The 15,948-nt window shown below is 41.3% G+C and overlaps 1 protein-coding gene across 3 annotated transcripts in view; it reads left to right on the top strand.

Moving 5' to 3' along the window:
- CD226 (CD226 molecule) overlaps window positions 1-15,948 on the top strand; it is an 89,670-nt gene that overhangs the window by 8,428 nt on the left and 65,294 nt on the right. The window contains exons 2-4 of one of the 3 annotated variants that reach the window (XM_006727092.3): window positions 8,218-9,049; window positions 14,815-14,886; window positions 15,194-15,532. In XM_006727092.3, the coding sequence (XP_006727155.2) occupies window positions 14,841-14,886; window positions 15,194-15,532 (385 nt within the window). In that variant the 5' untranslated portion in view covers window positions 8,218-9,049; window positions 14,815-14,840. The remainder of the gene's footprint in view (window positions 1-8,217; window positions 9,050-14,814; window positions 14,887-15,193; window positions 15,533-15,948) is intronic. The other 2 variants (XM_081801044.1, XM_081801045.1) reach the window with 2 other exon arrangements.

Genomic DNA, 15,948 nt, shown 5'->3' on the forward strand with positions numbered 1-15,948 from the left:
ATACCTCAATATCATAAAAGCCTGCTATGAAAAACTCACAGCAAATATCATTCTCAATGGGGAAAAACTGAGAGCTTTCCCCCTAAGGTCAGGAACACGGCAGGGATGTCCACTATCACCACTGCTATTCAACATAGTATTAGAAGTCCTAGTCACAGCAATCAGACAACAAAAAGAAATCAAAGGCATCCAAATTGGCAAAGAAGAAGTCCAACTCTCACTCTTTGCAGATGATATGATACTTTATGTGGAAAACCCAAAAGACTCCACCCCAAAACTGCTAGAACTCATACAGGAATTCAGTCAAGTGGCAGCATATAAAATCAATGCACAGAAATCAGTGTCTTTCCCAAACACCAACCACAAGACAGAAGAAAGAGAAATTAAGGAGTTGATCCCATTTACAATTGCACCCAAAACCATAAGATACTTAAGGTTTTTCTTTTAAGATTTATTTATTTATTTTAGAGAGAGAGAAAGCAAGTGGGGTGGGGGTATAGAGGGAAAGGGAGAGAGAGAGTCTTAAGCAGAATCCCCACTGAGTATGGAGCCTGATGCAGGGCTCGAGTTCACGACCCCGAGACCATGACCTGAGCCGAAACCAAGAGTTAGACACTTAACCGGCTGTATCATCCACATGCCCCCATAGTTTTAAGTTTTTATGTAGAAAAAGCTACCACATTTTACCTGACTTTGGTATAAGATATATATACCTTAATATATATGTATCTTAATATATTTTATATAAATGTATGTAATGTCAAAGTCAAAAATCCATCTCTGTCTTCAGGCTTATAAAGCATATTCTCCAATTTTTAGAATATTTTTCTTATTCAAATTATTAATACATTTGAAATGTATTCTGCTGCAACAGGTTAGTGTATTGATCAGGGTTCTTCGTTGTAACTTTCCAAAGTACTTTCCTCTAAGTTGAGAAGGAAGCAACTTATTGGAAGGACATGGGACTCAGAGCAGATTACAGAATGAATGGGTGGGGAGAAGCTTGTTCAGTGCACCTGGGCCTACCACACGCCAGCCCGGGCCACCTGCTGGGCCTGGTGAGCAGGTCCCTGCGGTCGTGCTTGCGCCCAGGCACTGTTGTGTGCCATGGCGCACACCAGGATGCCCGCTTCACCGCTGCTGGCGGAGCTCGAGCGCCCGCAAACCCGCACACCTCCTGCCAGCAGGGCCCTGTAGCCCCGCTGCTGCCCTGCTGCACTCCCAGCCTTCAGAGGTGAATTCTTAGGGTGTAGACATACTTGGCAGAGCCTAGGTCCTTCGGCCAGATGCAAGCTGCAAGCCGGTCTGTAGATGTTGTGCTGCCCAGGGAATGGCCAGTGACCCTGTGGAGCTGACTTCAGCTTTTCCCGCTGCTAAGTCAGCTTCTCTGATACCACGTGGCAGACAAGCCATCCTTTCCCTGCTGAACTGAAATGTCACCATTATCATAAGCTGAAAATCTGTAATTCTTTTTTTAACCCAAAATTAATTCTGGGTTTATAAAAAAAAAGGGAGTTGACAACCTGACTTACAGAGCAACCATTCACTCTCTATTCATTACTGAAAAGTCTTTTTCCATGTGACCTAATTACACTTTATTTAATGCAACTTTAATTAATTATGAGAAAACATTTTACACATGTGAAATATCTACCCAATTCTCATCAACTAGAACACCAGGTGACAGAGAAAATTAGATGTTAATGTTGAAAAGAAGGTAAAACATTCACATAAGACAAGGTCATTTTTAATGAAAAGAGTATTTTATATTCCATAATTATTTGAAACACCCGGGAGAGCTAGGATTCTTTCTTCCATAAGTATGTACAGGACTCTCCTTGGCTTGGCAATATTCTTGATATTCTTCCTGAATGAGGCTTACTCTGGCTTCTTGGACAAGATGAGCTTCTGCCACAGATCTAAGTACTTCTTTCACTAACTCACTCTTCAGCAGGAGGGGCCTGGGATGAAAACTTTCTGTATTTGGTATTTGTCTGATTTGCTGCTTATTATTTCAAGCCTGATTCTATCAGAACAGCAACATGATGCCTGTGCAGATATTCTTACTGTTGTGTGGCCAAACAAAGGAACATAACAGATTCCCTCCTGTCCCAGTGGAGGTAAATTTGTTTTGAAGTCGTTGAAGGGATCCTGGTTTCCATTCAGAATGGCCAACTGGCCACATAAGGTCACTAAGCTATCTTTATATTTTACGTAAGTGGAACCTTTAATTCCTAACCATTGTGTAAATTACAAGCACACCATTTGTTCTCACTGAATAAATAACATTTTTCAGTAATAGGGCCTTTGGCTAAAGGAGCTCAGTGGGCTACCTTAGAGAGTGCTGTGTTTCTGGGTTTCTGTGGTTTCTACCTGCATAATTGCCCAAGATCTCTGTTGGTGAACACAGTTTTCTTATTTTCCATCTTCTTATGGTTTGCCATGACTGCCATTTCTAATCAGCATACTGTAACATCTGAATGTCTTCTTTTTTTTCTTTTTCTTTTTTTAATTTTTAAATTAACATATAATGTATTCTTTGTTTCAGAGGTACAGGTCTGTGATTCATCAGTCTTACACAATTCACCATAATACTTACTCTCCCCAGTGTCCATCACCCAACCACCCCATCCCTCCCACCCCCCTCCACTCCAGCAACCCTCAGTTTGTTTCCTGAGATTGAGTCTCTTATGGTTTGTCTCCTTTCTGTTTCGTCTTGTTTCATTTTTCCCTTCCTTCCCTTATGATCCTCTGTCTTGTTTCTCAAATTCCTCATATCAGTGAGATCATATGATACTTGTCTTTCTCTGATTGACTTATTTTGCTTAGCATAATACTCTCTAGTTCCATCCACGTCATTGCAAATGACAAGATTTCAATTTTTTGATGGCTGCATAATATTCCATTATGTGTGTGTGTGTGTGTGTGTGTGTGTACATACTACATCTTCTTTATCCATTCATCTGTTGATGGACATCTAGGCTCTTTCCATAGTTCAGCTATTGTGGACATTGCTGCTATAAACATTGGGGTGCATGTGCCTCTTCAGATCCCTACATTTCCCTACATTTGTATCTTTGGGATAAATACCCAGTAGTGCAATTGCTGGGTCGTATGGGAGCTCTATTTTCAACTTTTTGAGGAACCTCCATACTGTTTTCCAGAGTGGCTGCACCAACTTGCATTCCCACCAACAGTGTAGGAGGGTTCCCCTTTCTCCGCATCTTCGCCAACATCTGTCATTTCCTGACTTGTTAATTTTAGCCATTCTGACTGGTGTGAAGTGGTATCTCATTGAGGTTTTGATTTTTATTTCCCTGATACCGAGTGATGTTGAGCACTTTTTCATGTGTCTGTTGGCCATTTGGATGTCTTCTTTGCAGAAATGTCTGTTCATGTCTTCTGCCCATTTCTTGATTGGATTATTTGTTCTTTGGGTGTTGAGTTTGATAAGTTCTTTATAGATTTTGGATACTAGCCCTTTATCTGATATGTCATTTGCAAATATCTCCCACATCTGAATGTCTTCTTATTGCAGAAGTGAAGTGGGTATATTTTTCTAATGTACAGACCATGATGATGGAACCCTCGGCCCACATGCAATCCACTGGAGAAATATAGGGCATTAGATACGATATGGAGGAGGGTGTTGGCCTGACAAGGCCCTGAGAGGGAAGTTCTCTCAGGACTTCTTGGTTCCCCAGCATTGGGTCAGGACCATGCACTCAGACACTGTTTCATGGCATGATGCTCTTCTTTCATCTAGCTGTATTCGCATCTCCACCCCTGAAAATCTGTAATTCTTTGGGTATGCTTTTGAACTCTCAATTCTTAAAGAATAAAACACTTTAACATTGTAAGCTATATCATACATTTTAATATCTGGTACTGCAAGGTGCCTTACTTCACTTTTCTTATTATTAAAAATGCAGTTTGCAGAGTGGTCTGAGTGGCTCAGTCGATTAAGGTCTGACTCTTGATCTCAGCTCAGGTCTTGGTCTCAGGGTCGTGAGTCAGGCCCTGCATTGGGCCCATGCTGAGCATGGAGCCTACTATAAAAAAAATGCAGTTTGCTGTTATGCATTTAAACAAAACTTTTGCTCATTAAGAACATCTTTAGGGGCGCCTGGGTGGCTCAGTCGTTAAGCGTCTGCCTTCGGCTCAGGTCATGATCCCAGGGTCCTGGGATCGAGCCCTGCATTGGGCTCCCTGCTCCGTGGGAAGCCTGCTTCTCCCTCTCCCACTCCCCCTGCTTGTGTTCCCTCTCTCACTGTGTCTCTCTCTGTCAAAAGAATAAATAAAATCTTAAAAAAAAAAAGAACATCTTTATTCTGTGAACATTCATACACATAAACCATACTAATGCTGAGGAAGAGCACCCTGCTGCTTCCCATGGCCTTCACCATCTCTTGTAGAGTGTTGTCATGAAGTCTTTCACAGCCTGACCTACTCAAAGATGTAAGAGATTATTAAATTTCAGGTAAATAAAAATTTTTTGATGTGTTTTCCCCAAATTGGATCTTGTCATAGAGGAACATAATATATTACCTTTTATTCAAGGCTTATATTACTTCCTTTGATACAATATATAGGTTTTGTATAATTGCTACAAATTCTTAAGGTACATTCTTATATATTCATACATGTGTACTTTTTGCTTCTAATTTGGATATGACAGAATAAAGCTGTTGAGTCTTACAAAACTATTTTGCTAGACCCTTTATTGTTTTATCAGTTTTTTTATTTGATTCTTTTGTGTTCTCTAGGTTGATCATCTACAAGTAATAATAAAGTCAAAATAATTCTTCAATATTTACAATTCTTATTCTTTTTTTCTTTTTTTACCCTATAATATCAATTAAAACTTCCAGGGCAATGTTAAATATTGGCAGTGATAGTGGTCATTCTTGTCTTGGGAATTTAACCAAGATTCTTCTAGGGTTTTATCATTAAGTCTGCCATTAGTTTCCAACCAGTTTTCTTTATTATGCTAGTTAAATTCCAAAATTACGCTGAGTTTTTATCAGGAAAGGTTATTTAAAGTTGTTAAGCATCTTGTGGCGTTTACTGGACTGGTTATATTTTCTTATGTGAATCATAATTGCCATTTGTTTATTGAGAACCCAAGACATTTATTCTGTAGTACTTCTTGCTTCCTCATGGTGCTCTTAACTCCTCTTCTCTTCCCTGTATCTCCCAGACATTACTGGAGACTGGGCTGCATTCAGGTTCAGTTACTTTGGTAAGAGATCTTCCTGGGTGGTGCTGTTTTCTTCCTGCTGTATCACCGAATCCCCGGCTGTCTGACTGTACTATTTTAGTGTGAGGTTAGGGTTGATCAGAGGGCTCGTGTATTGGCAATCAGCAATATATTTCATTATGGAGTTTCCATTAACCTTCCACCTAATGGCTTTAACATCTAGTAACAATGGTCTCCATCTATTATTTTAATAGGAGTAACAAAATAGCAATTAAAAATAATATCTATTATTGTTTTTCCACTTAGTGGCTGAATTTTTCTGTAAAAAGAAACTTAGGTCACCCTGAAATGCAATTTGTACAGGGAAGGCAGGATAAATGCTTGCTCTTCCCTTTACTTTCCATGTGTTAGAATAACAAGTTGGTGCCCTGGTGACCCCAGAGAGGCAGGAGGTAGCTAATGTAAGACTCCATCCAGTGATGTGATGATTTTAGCTGCTTTTCCTATTTCTGTCAACAAATGGTAATGTTAAGGAGTATTTTTACTTTTAAACTGTTGAAAAGGCCTTTAATAAGGGTCACTAAAAAACACTGGAGGGAGGAATTTTGTTCATCTCTGTGAGCAGTAGATAATCTTCATTCTGCCCCACTAATTTTCCTTGTCTTCACCTCCATTTGTTCTCCTGGTTGGAACACAGGACAACCGTTCTCTGGATGTGTAATGCAGTTCCGTTTGTCTCAGGATGTTTTATTTGTTTGGAGTTTCATTATTGATCATGCATCTCCCCTAATTGCTTCGTAAGATTATGTAGCTTTATGTTGGGGAGAACAATGTTGCCTTCCTTGTGCCAAGATAGTGGGATGCCTGTATCGCTCAGGAACAGATACAAAGCTAATTCTTAGATTCTTTATATTGCAAGATTTCAAGAACTCCAAGAAAAATAAAGAAACCAGAAGTGACAGACCCTACAGAGAAACAAAAAAGCTGTCTCCATTCTTACTTTCTTTTTTTTTTTTAAAGATTTTATTTATTTATTTGAGAATGAGAGAGAGCACATGAGAGGGGGGAGAGTCAGAGGGAGAAGCAGACTCCCTGCTGAGCAGGGAGCCCGATGCTGGACTCAATTCCGGGACTCCAGGATCATGACCTGAGCCGAAGGCAGTCGCTTAACCAACCGAGCCACCCAGGCGCCCCATTCTTACTTTCTTAATATTAGCAGTAACTTTATAATGTGATATGGGTGATAGCAAGGATGATGATAATGATGTTGATGATGATGATGATGTATGTGTGTTATTTTGCAGGTGGATGATGAATTAGGAAGTGATTATAAAAGATTGAGAAATTTAGGAAAAGCACCTAGCCTTTATAAATCTGGATTTGTAAGTCAGGGAGTAAGCAAAACCAGTTTTTAAGCCTGGACCCCATAGATGTAAGTGGCATCTACTGTTGAAATAGGCTCTAACATTCAGTGTGATATGAATCATTTGGGTAGACAGTGACTGTTTCAGCCAGTGTTTGAGGTTCAGTTCAGGGCCCATTGAATCATTCTGAGAAAGAGTTGGCCCCAATCAGGAATGTTTGTCTTCAAGTTTGTCCTGCAAAAATTTATGTGCCTTTTGGATCGAGGCTATTTTTTTGTCTTACTCATTGGAGAAATGGAAAGATGGGGCAAAAGAAAAAACCACACATTGGAAACAGGATGGCCTCTGGGTTTTGATGAGCATTTGGTCACATACGGTGAAATCTCGTAGGCAAAAGCCATTCCTTCACCTGCTTTCAACAAATAATGATCTAACAGACACCCACCACATGCTGGGCGCCATGCAAGGCTCTGTGGATAGAGCAGTCAACAAGACCTTATCCTCAAAAAAAAAAAAAAAAAAAAAAAACCTTATCCTCAACTTGAAGGGGTTTATTAGGCTATCATAGGAAATGCAGCAAATAAATGGGCAGTTACAAAGGAGTGCGTCAGTAAGGATTATCTGGGGTTCTTAAAGAACTCACAAGAGGAACACCTGCCCTAGGCATGGGAGGCTCAGGGAGGGTACCCAATAAGGGATGTCTGAGCTGAGGCCTCCCTATGGGAGGGGAATAGGGAAGTCAAGGCAAAGGAACCCCTTGTGCAAAGCCTCTGCCCTGTCAGGTAGGTCTGGAGTGGAGAATGCGGGTGAGCAAAGTGTCAGACATGAGGCTGGAAAAATTATAGAGATCAATCTTGTCCAGCCTTGTAAGTCAGTAAAAAGTTTGGATATTCTTTTGAGAATGGTGATGTAATGAAGAGAGTGACATGAGTCATATCTTTGAGAGGGCTTCCTCTGCCCCACAATAAGTGCTCAAGAATTTTTTGTGCAATGAAAGACAGCTTCTGTTTCTTTTTCTTCCTTTCTTTCTTTCTTTCTTTTTTTTTCTTTCTTTCTTTCTTTCTTTCTTTCTTTCTTTCTTTCTTTCTTTCTTTCTTTCTTTCTCTTTCTTTCTTTCTTTCTTTCTTTTTCTTTCTGAAAGAGAGAGTGAGAGTGGGGGAGAGAGGCAGAGGGAGAAGGAGAGAGAATCTTAAGCAGGCTCCACACAACACGGAGCCTGATGTGGGGCTTGATCCCACGACCCTGAGATCATGACCTGAGCCAAAATCAAGAGTCAGACACTTGGGGTGCCTGGGTGGCTCAGTCGTTAGGCGTCTGCCTTTGGCTCCGGTCATGGTCCCAAGGTCCTGGGATTGAGCCCCACATCCGGCTCCCTGCTCCATGGGAAGCCTGCTTCTCCCTCTCCCACTCCCCCTGCTTGTGTTCCCTCTCTCGCTGTCCCTCTCACTTTGTAAAAATAAATGAATAAAATCTTAAAAAAAAAAAAAAAGAGAGTCAGACACTCAACCAACTGAACCGTCCAGGTGCTCCTGTATTTTCTTCTTCCATGCTTTCAGACATGCATGTGGTCTGTAGAAGAGGCCAGCCCTGCACGTGTGATGCATAGGGAAATGTGCGGGCTGGCTGCCTTCAGAACTGCCTTCTCCTCCTCAGACCCTGGCCTTTCTGCCCAGCATATCTGTGAACTGCCCCAACTGCACCTCAGCCACAGTCCCTCATGGTGGTTAACTGATGGGGCATCTCCATTACCTACGAATCCAAAGAACAAATAAAACTACTTCTGTGGTCCTCTGGAACAACTTAGAAGCAGTTGTGATTTGAAGACATAGAAGCTGCTCAACTTGCAGGGAGAGTTCTTGGCAAATGCCAACTTGTGTTCTTTTTGTGTCAGAGTGGAAGATTAAAACACACAAAGAGTATCTAGAAGGTAGGATGGAAACACACTCAGATTTGGACAGAGATAAGAAGCAGCCTGCACTTCAGATACTTCTGAATATGAAGTGCTTTGATTGGCAGGAAAACAAATGGGGAAGAGAAAGCAAAGTAACCAACTGAAAGTTTTTGTGTGTACTTTTGAGTTAAGAGAACAGAGGATGAGAAGCACATCGTTTCCAACGGTAAAATTTTAGGGGGGTGGGGAAGAAAGGAACATAACTCAATGTGAATGTGGAATGAGTCTGAGTAGATACGTGGTGAAGTAGGTACACTCCTTGACTGGTTTTGATCCTCCAAAAAGCCCTGCTTAATGAAATATTAGTGCTTTAATTCAGCCCCCACCTGGAGGAGCTCTGGAAGAGAGAAGAGCCCAAGAGCTTCCAGCTCTGGGACAAAAGCCCTGGCCGTTCCTGCCTTGCCAACCAAGGGAGGAGAACAGGAAGATTGCCAGTGATGAGAAGGGGTGAAGTAGGGAGGCCACGACACACCGGAAGCCCCTAACCAGACACACGGCGGGAAAGGAGAGAGTGAGCAGAACAAACATCTCAAGGTTAGTAACCTTCTAGAAAAAAAAGAGTGGATGTGGCTGAGTTCACACTTTTTTTTTTTTTTTTTAAAGATTTTATTTATTTATTTGACAGAGAGAGAGACAGCGAGAGCAGGAACACAAGCAGGGGGAGAGGGAGAGGGAGAAGCAGGCTTCCTGCCGAGCAGGGAGCCCGATGCGGGGCTCGATCCCAGGACCCCGAGATCATGACCTGAGCCGAAGGCAGACGCTTAACGACTGAGCCACCCAGGCGCCCCTGAGTTCACACTTTTAAGGTCAATCTTGTGCAGCGGAGTGGAGACTGTCGATGAAATGGTGTCAAGTAGGTTCAGCAGGAAAAGAGCTGTTATTGGCTTGGTGGTTGATGTCCTGTGAACCTGTAAGTTCAGCGATGGGCACAGTTCAGCAAGAGGGTGTCGTTTAGGTCCTTTCTAGAAGAATTGTATTTGTAGTCGGTCTGATGGCATGGTCCTTGAGAATAAGAAAATTGAGCTAATTTTACTAGTGTCCACACTATCAGGCTTAACCTTCCTTCCTTCAGGCAAGACCAAGCAAGGATGAACTTAAATAATAAATGCTCACTAGCTAAGTCTTTATTACCCTGTGCAGGGGTTGGTGACCTTTCTCTGTCATGGATCACACAGTTCCTATTGTCGGCTTTGTCAGCCTTGTAGTCTCTTTGTAGCTATTCATCAGAGCACAAAAACAGCCACGGACAATGTGTAAGCAAGTGAGCGTGGCCGAGTCCAAACAGACTATTTATAAAGGGTCAGACAGCAGGCTGGATTCAGCCCATGAGCCATAGTTGGCAGAACCCTGTCCTGGAGGATCTCTACTGAAGCAAAACTGAAGTCTCTGCTTTGAATGGAAGCGAGTGCTTTATGGATGGTCCCCCAAAGGTAATCTAACGCCTGGGGCAGCTCTGTGACTTGCCGAAGTTCTAAGGGCCTAGTGGCTAGTGGTCTGAGGGAAATCACATGTCCTTCATTGGTAGCATTCTCTTGAGGTGACACTTTGAGGCAAGGAGCAGAAACCTAGGCTAAAACACTCCTGTTGAAGTCTTGCTGGAAGTAGGAGCCTCACAACAACAAGGACATCCCAGCCAAAGGCATACAAACTCTCACATCTGGGGGAAAAAAAAAGGAGGAATGCCTCAGATCTTCCCAGCCTCAGTCCCTTCTTCTCAAAGTCTAGCACAGGCTTCTCATTTTGCAGCCCTTGGCATGTCAGCAGTTGTCTGAGCAAGTGTGGAATGGTAGCAGGGTAGGAGCAGTTCTCCAGCATACACGTCTGGTGGTTCCCCATGACACGCGGAAGGTTACCTACTTGGGTAACTGAGTAGAGACTAGAATCCTCCCAATGTCCAGAAAAAGCAGACATCTGGGAAAGCAGAACATGTTACAGATAGCAGAAGCAAGGAAGCCGAGGAGAGAGAGAATGTCTGTGTGTGTGGACAGCCTAAGAGAAGGGGACTGCGTGTCTGAAGGCTGTCACCCAGCCCAGGTCACCCAGGAGCATGTTGCGTGAGGCAAACTCGTGAGATGAATTTCATACTTATGTGGTTAGCTGAGACCTGTTCGATAGGGGAGAAGTCCAGTAATATTTTGATTAATGACTTCCTTGAGGATGGAGCTCTTTTATACAAACAGCTCTATTGGAAAAAAACCTCAAGCCAAAATTCCTTCATAAATCATGCAAAAAATGGCTCCCTACACAACAGAAATGCAGTCTCTATTTGTCTTTGGTTAGATGCTGATGAATAGGGTTCGTCCTTAGCAAAGTTGTAACAGCTGAACTTTATCTTCGGCTGCATGTCTTTCTGCACCTTCCGTTTGGATCTATAGCCTCCAGGGCCCCCAATTTTAGTCACTGCAGAATGCAAGCGCACGTCTGCTCTCTTCATCTCTCCACTAACTTGGCTTTGGATGCCTTGGGAATGAAGGGGTCACCGCACACTATTATCAGTTCATTCCCCTTTTCTCATAATCCTCCCATACCCCCGATTCTTTGCTGCTAGGGGAGGAAGCTCACTGAGGTCTTTGGAGCCTCTGAGAGTGGAGGATGCTGTGTTGCATCTAATGCTTGTCGGATCCACAGCCAGTGTCCTGTAGCAGAGATCTGCTGTGTCCCTTTGTTCCTCTTACCTCCACCTGCACCTCTACCAACCTACCCAACCCTGACCACACACACGCCATATATCTATATTTATATATATATATGCATTAATAAATATATAAACATTAATATAAAGCATGCAATGTTTGGCATGTGTTTAATAAGCACTTAGTGATTCTTAACATCATGAATCATTTATCTGACCACCTGGACTATGTTCTTCTGCATTATCTATTTCTAGCTGTTGTTAAGTTGTGGCATGGGACCGACTCCATTCTCAGCACGTACTGTGAGGCTCAATGTGCATTTGCAGGCCAGGGTGGTTGAGGGACCACGTGCTCACAATAAGTGCAAGGCCAACAGCAAAATGTGGTGGGTGGCAGTTGGAAAGACCAGAGGTGCATTTGGACTCCTGCTATTCACTAGCAGTAATTTTTGTTATTGAGGTGAAATTCAGACAACATAAAATTAAAGTGTATAGTTGAGTGGCATTTCGTGCATTCATGGTGGTTCTGCAAGTACCATCTTTATCAAGTTCTAAAACATTTTCATTGTCCCAAAACAAAACCCTGTACCTTAAGCAGTCACTCCTGGTTTCCTCTCCCTTAAGCCCCTGACAACCAATCAAATCGATAGATTTACTTATTCTGGGTGTTCCATATAAATGGAATCTTACAATATGTGACCCTTTGTGTTTGCCTTCTTTCACTTATCATGTTTTCAAGGTTCATTCATATTGTAGCCTGAATCAGTATTTCATTCCTTTTTATAACTGCACAATATGACATTGTGTGGATATACCACAATTTGTTTATCCATTCTTCTGTTGATGGACATTTGGGTTGTTTCTACCTTCTGACTTTTGTGAATAGAGTTGCTATGAACATTGGTATACAAGTATTTGTTTGAGTGTCTGTTTTCAGTTCTTTGGGGTATAAACCCACGACTGGAATTGCTGGGTCATATGGTTATTCTGTTTAACTTTTTGAGGAACAACCAAACTGTTTTCCACAGTAGCTGCACCATTTTACATCCCTACTGGCAGTGTTCAAGGGTTTCAACTTCACTACGTCCTTGTCAACACTGTTATTTTCCTTATTTTTGATTATAGCCATCCTAGTGAGCATGAAGTAGTCTCTTTGTGGTTTCAATTTGCATTTTTTTCTAATGACTAATGATGTTGAGCAACTTCTCATGTGCTTGTTGGTCATTTGTATATCTTTTTTGGAGAAATGTCTATTCAAGTTTTTTGCCCATTTTTAAATTGGGTTATTTGTCTTTTTGTTGTTGAGTTGTAAGAGTTTTTTACATATTCTGAATCCTAGACCTTTATCAGATGTATGATGTGCAAATATTTTCTCCCATTCTTTAGGTTGTCTTTTCACTTTATTGATAATAAAAGATATTAAGTATTTTGAACTGTATATGTCATATGGTGTCTATCACAAGATCACTCCAGGTAGTGTGTGTGTGTGTGTGTGAAGGGACACAGTTCTAAGACAGGGCACAGTGCATGGGGGGCCAGTTAGGAGGATACTTTCTTGAGGGCTTCAGGAATTCTTGGAACTGGGTGTAATTCTGGTTTTATAGTTTTATTTTTTGTTGGTACCTATCAAGAGGAAGTCCTGTAGTTAAGATTTAATTGATGGAATTAATTTTTCTGACTCAGATATAAATCCTCAATGCCCCTTACCACCTCAGTCCATTCTCTACAGGCATCCAGGTTATCTTTCAAAAATGGAAAACTGTCCACATCACTTGCTTCCATAAAATATTTAGTGGCTCTGTGTTGCTGTCAGACTTGTGTTTATTTATGCCATAGGCATGTGTCCCAGGGACTGTGTTTGGTGCTGGAGTTACAGATGTAAGCAGGATGCTGTGATTTCTGATGGCCAGGTTTGAACTTCTCCATGGGTGTCATTTAAGATACTTTCAATCTGGACCCAACATTGTTTTTATCTCTTTCCCACCCCCTAGACCGTAGTCACACCATCTCCCTAAAATTTCCTCTGTTGTCATCTCTTTATCTCCTTCTCTTCCTTCTGCACTTGGAAAGTCTTAGGTTGGAAAGTCCAGGATCTGGTGCATTTTTTCCTATGAAACCTTTTCCAATTAGAATGAATTTTTCCCTCTCTGGGCTATGCTAATACTTCCTCAAATTTGATTTCTATAGAATTATCAGTTTTGTTATAATAAACTGCCTCTGTGATCTGTCTGACCCAATATATTACTGCGCCTTGAGAGCAGAGACCAAGTCTTGAACCTCCAGGTCCTAGGCAGGGTACCTGGCACAGCTCACTAAAATTTTGGACTGATTGTTTTTTTGAATTACTTGCAAAACAGAGATACCTCATCTAACTGTATCATACAGCTGTTACAGGTACAAATAATATCATAGGTGTGGAAAATAAAATGCTGTGTAGACATAAGGTGGCACTATGCAGTACCATATGTATACATTCTAATTTCATACTGTTGATTTCTTGCTTCCTGAAAAAGTTCCCTGGTTAAATACTGATGTTGAACAGTAGACACCTACTGATAAACTTTGGGATTGAAACCAGGTTCAGAGCTGACCTTAGGCAACATTGTCTTTAGTGATTCCTGTTCCCCCCTTCCAGTTTTTACCTACCTTTTGACCCTCTTATCAGGGGCCAAATGCATTCATGTAATTCCTCTCACTATAGAGGCAATAATGTATTTTTATACCAACCTGGTAATATGTTCCTAACAAGTTCTTAAGAAACTGAACTGTTATTTTACATGAGGGAAAGGAACAATGATGAACCTAAAAAATCAATCACGTTTTGATATTGTACTATAATTATATAAGATGTAACCATTGGGGGAAGCTGGGTGAAGAGTACTAGGGTGCTCTCTGTACTGTCTTTTCAAATTACTATGTCTCTGTAACTATTTCAAAATAAAAAGTTTATGGAAATCATCCATAATGGTAGATTTGTGTATGTCCTGAGCCTCGATGCTTTTGTAACTGGAGGTCCTTCCGTGGTCCCTTCATCTAATCCAAAGCAAATGCCTGAGGTCTATGAAAATGTTGAAGTAAAAGGAAGGCCATGCCCAACCACAGTCCACATTGGTGGAGCCTCCAAACCCACCCCTGACACCCCAGGCCCCTCCCCTCCTCCCTTCAGTCTCTGCTCCAACGTCAAGTTCCCAGACCTTCCTGCTAAAAGAGAAACACTACCACCCATACTATCCTATCCCCACTTTCCTGCTTTGTGTTTTCCTCGTGCACTTACCACATATAACTTACTACATTTTTTACTTTTTTATTTCAGTTTCTGTATTCTCCCACTAGAATGTAAGTTCCATGATGGCAAGGACTTTTTTTTTTAAATTTACTGTTGTGTCCTAATCGCCTAGAGCAGAATCTGGCCATTCGCTGATTTGTTCAATGAATGAATCTTTGTGGAAAATAAAAGCTTGAAAATAAGCTATTTCCCCGAGAGAGAGAGAAGTGATTCAAATCTGCTCATTCTTGTGTGAGAGCAAACCTGACTTTGAAGCTAAGACCTTTTTCCTGTGTTCATACTTCAGAAGAAAGATACTACTGATAATATCTGAGAGGAAGGAAGCAGTGCATTGTGCTGGGCCTCTGCATGTAACATTACATAAATTGTCTTTTTTTATAGACCAGCCTCCCAAACGGTTTCCAGAGATGGATTATCTTACTTTCTTCTTGGCTATTCTTCACGTATACAGAGGTAAAGATAATGTCTTCATTTAAAAAATTTACTTCTTTTTTGGTCTTATAGTGTGACGTGTTTAGAATTTATAATGTTTTTTAGCTGGCTCAGATAATTTCTCACTTGTTTAGGAAATCTACAAGTTACAAATACCTCTTATTGGCAGTGGAAACCTTTTTAGACTAAGGTAGAAACTGTTAGCCTTTAGCGTGATCTCAATTTACTATCTTGTGAGGTCTTATAAAGCTTAGAATAAGCTTAAGGTATCTATTTGGTGTTTCAATCATCAAGCCTAACTGAATAAATGTGATGTTGTGTATTTCAGCTCTATGCGAAGAGATGTTTTGGGACACAACTGTTAAACTTGCTGAGAATATGAGTCTAGAGTGTATCTATTCATCACTGGACACCTTAACTCAGATAGAATGGCTCAAGATCAATACAACAAACAGAGAGCTCATAGCCATTTTCAGCCCTACCTATGGTTTGAGTGTAAGACCACCCTATACTGATAGGGTTTATTTTTTAAATTCCACCATGGCATCTAATGATATGACCCTGTCCTTTCATAACGTCTCTGAGGCCGATGTTGGCTTCTACTCCTGCTTTCTTTATACTTTCCCACATGGACATTGGGAAAAGGTGATCCAGGTGGTTGCATCAGGTGAGTGGATGTTTTATTTACCTTTTTACCCATCTACGACATTTGATTCTTAAAGCCCCAGTAGAAACTACAAAATGCTTTATCATGTGTTTGTGGTATTTTCCAATTTCACTTCTAGATCTTATGATATTATTGTTTTAAAGAAATAGTTCTGTGAATCAGTTTCATTTTTCTTAATGTGCTATCATTTGTGAATAGAATAAGCATCTGACAAATTTGAATGTAGTAGGAGAAAAGCCCAGGTTTTCTATCGTCTCAATAATGACTAGAGCATAGGGACGCCTGGGTGGCTCAGTCGGTTAAGTGTCTGCCTTCGGCTCAGGTCATGATCCTGGGGTCCTGGGATTGAGTTCCATTTTGGGCTCCTTGCTCTGTGGGGAGCCTGCTTCTCCCTCTGCCTTCCGCTCCCCCTGCTT

Source organism: Leptonychotes weddellii, chromosome 13 (assembly GCF_054177405.1).
Source record: "Leptonychotes weddellii isolate Sample4059 chromosome 13, ASM5417740v2, whole genome shotgun sequence".
Lineage (NCBI taxonomy): Eukaryota > Metazoa > Chordata > Mammalia > Carnivora > Phocidae > Leptonychotes > Leptonychotes weddellii.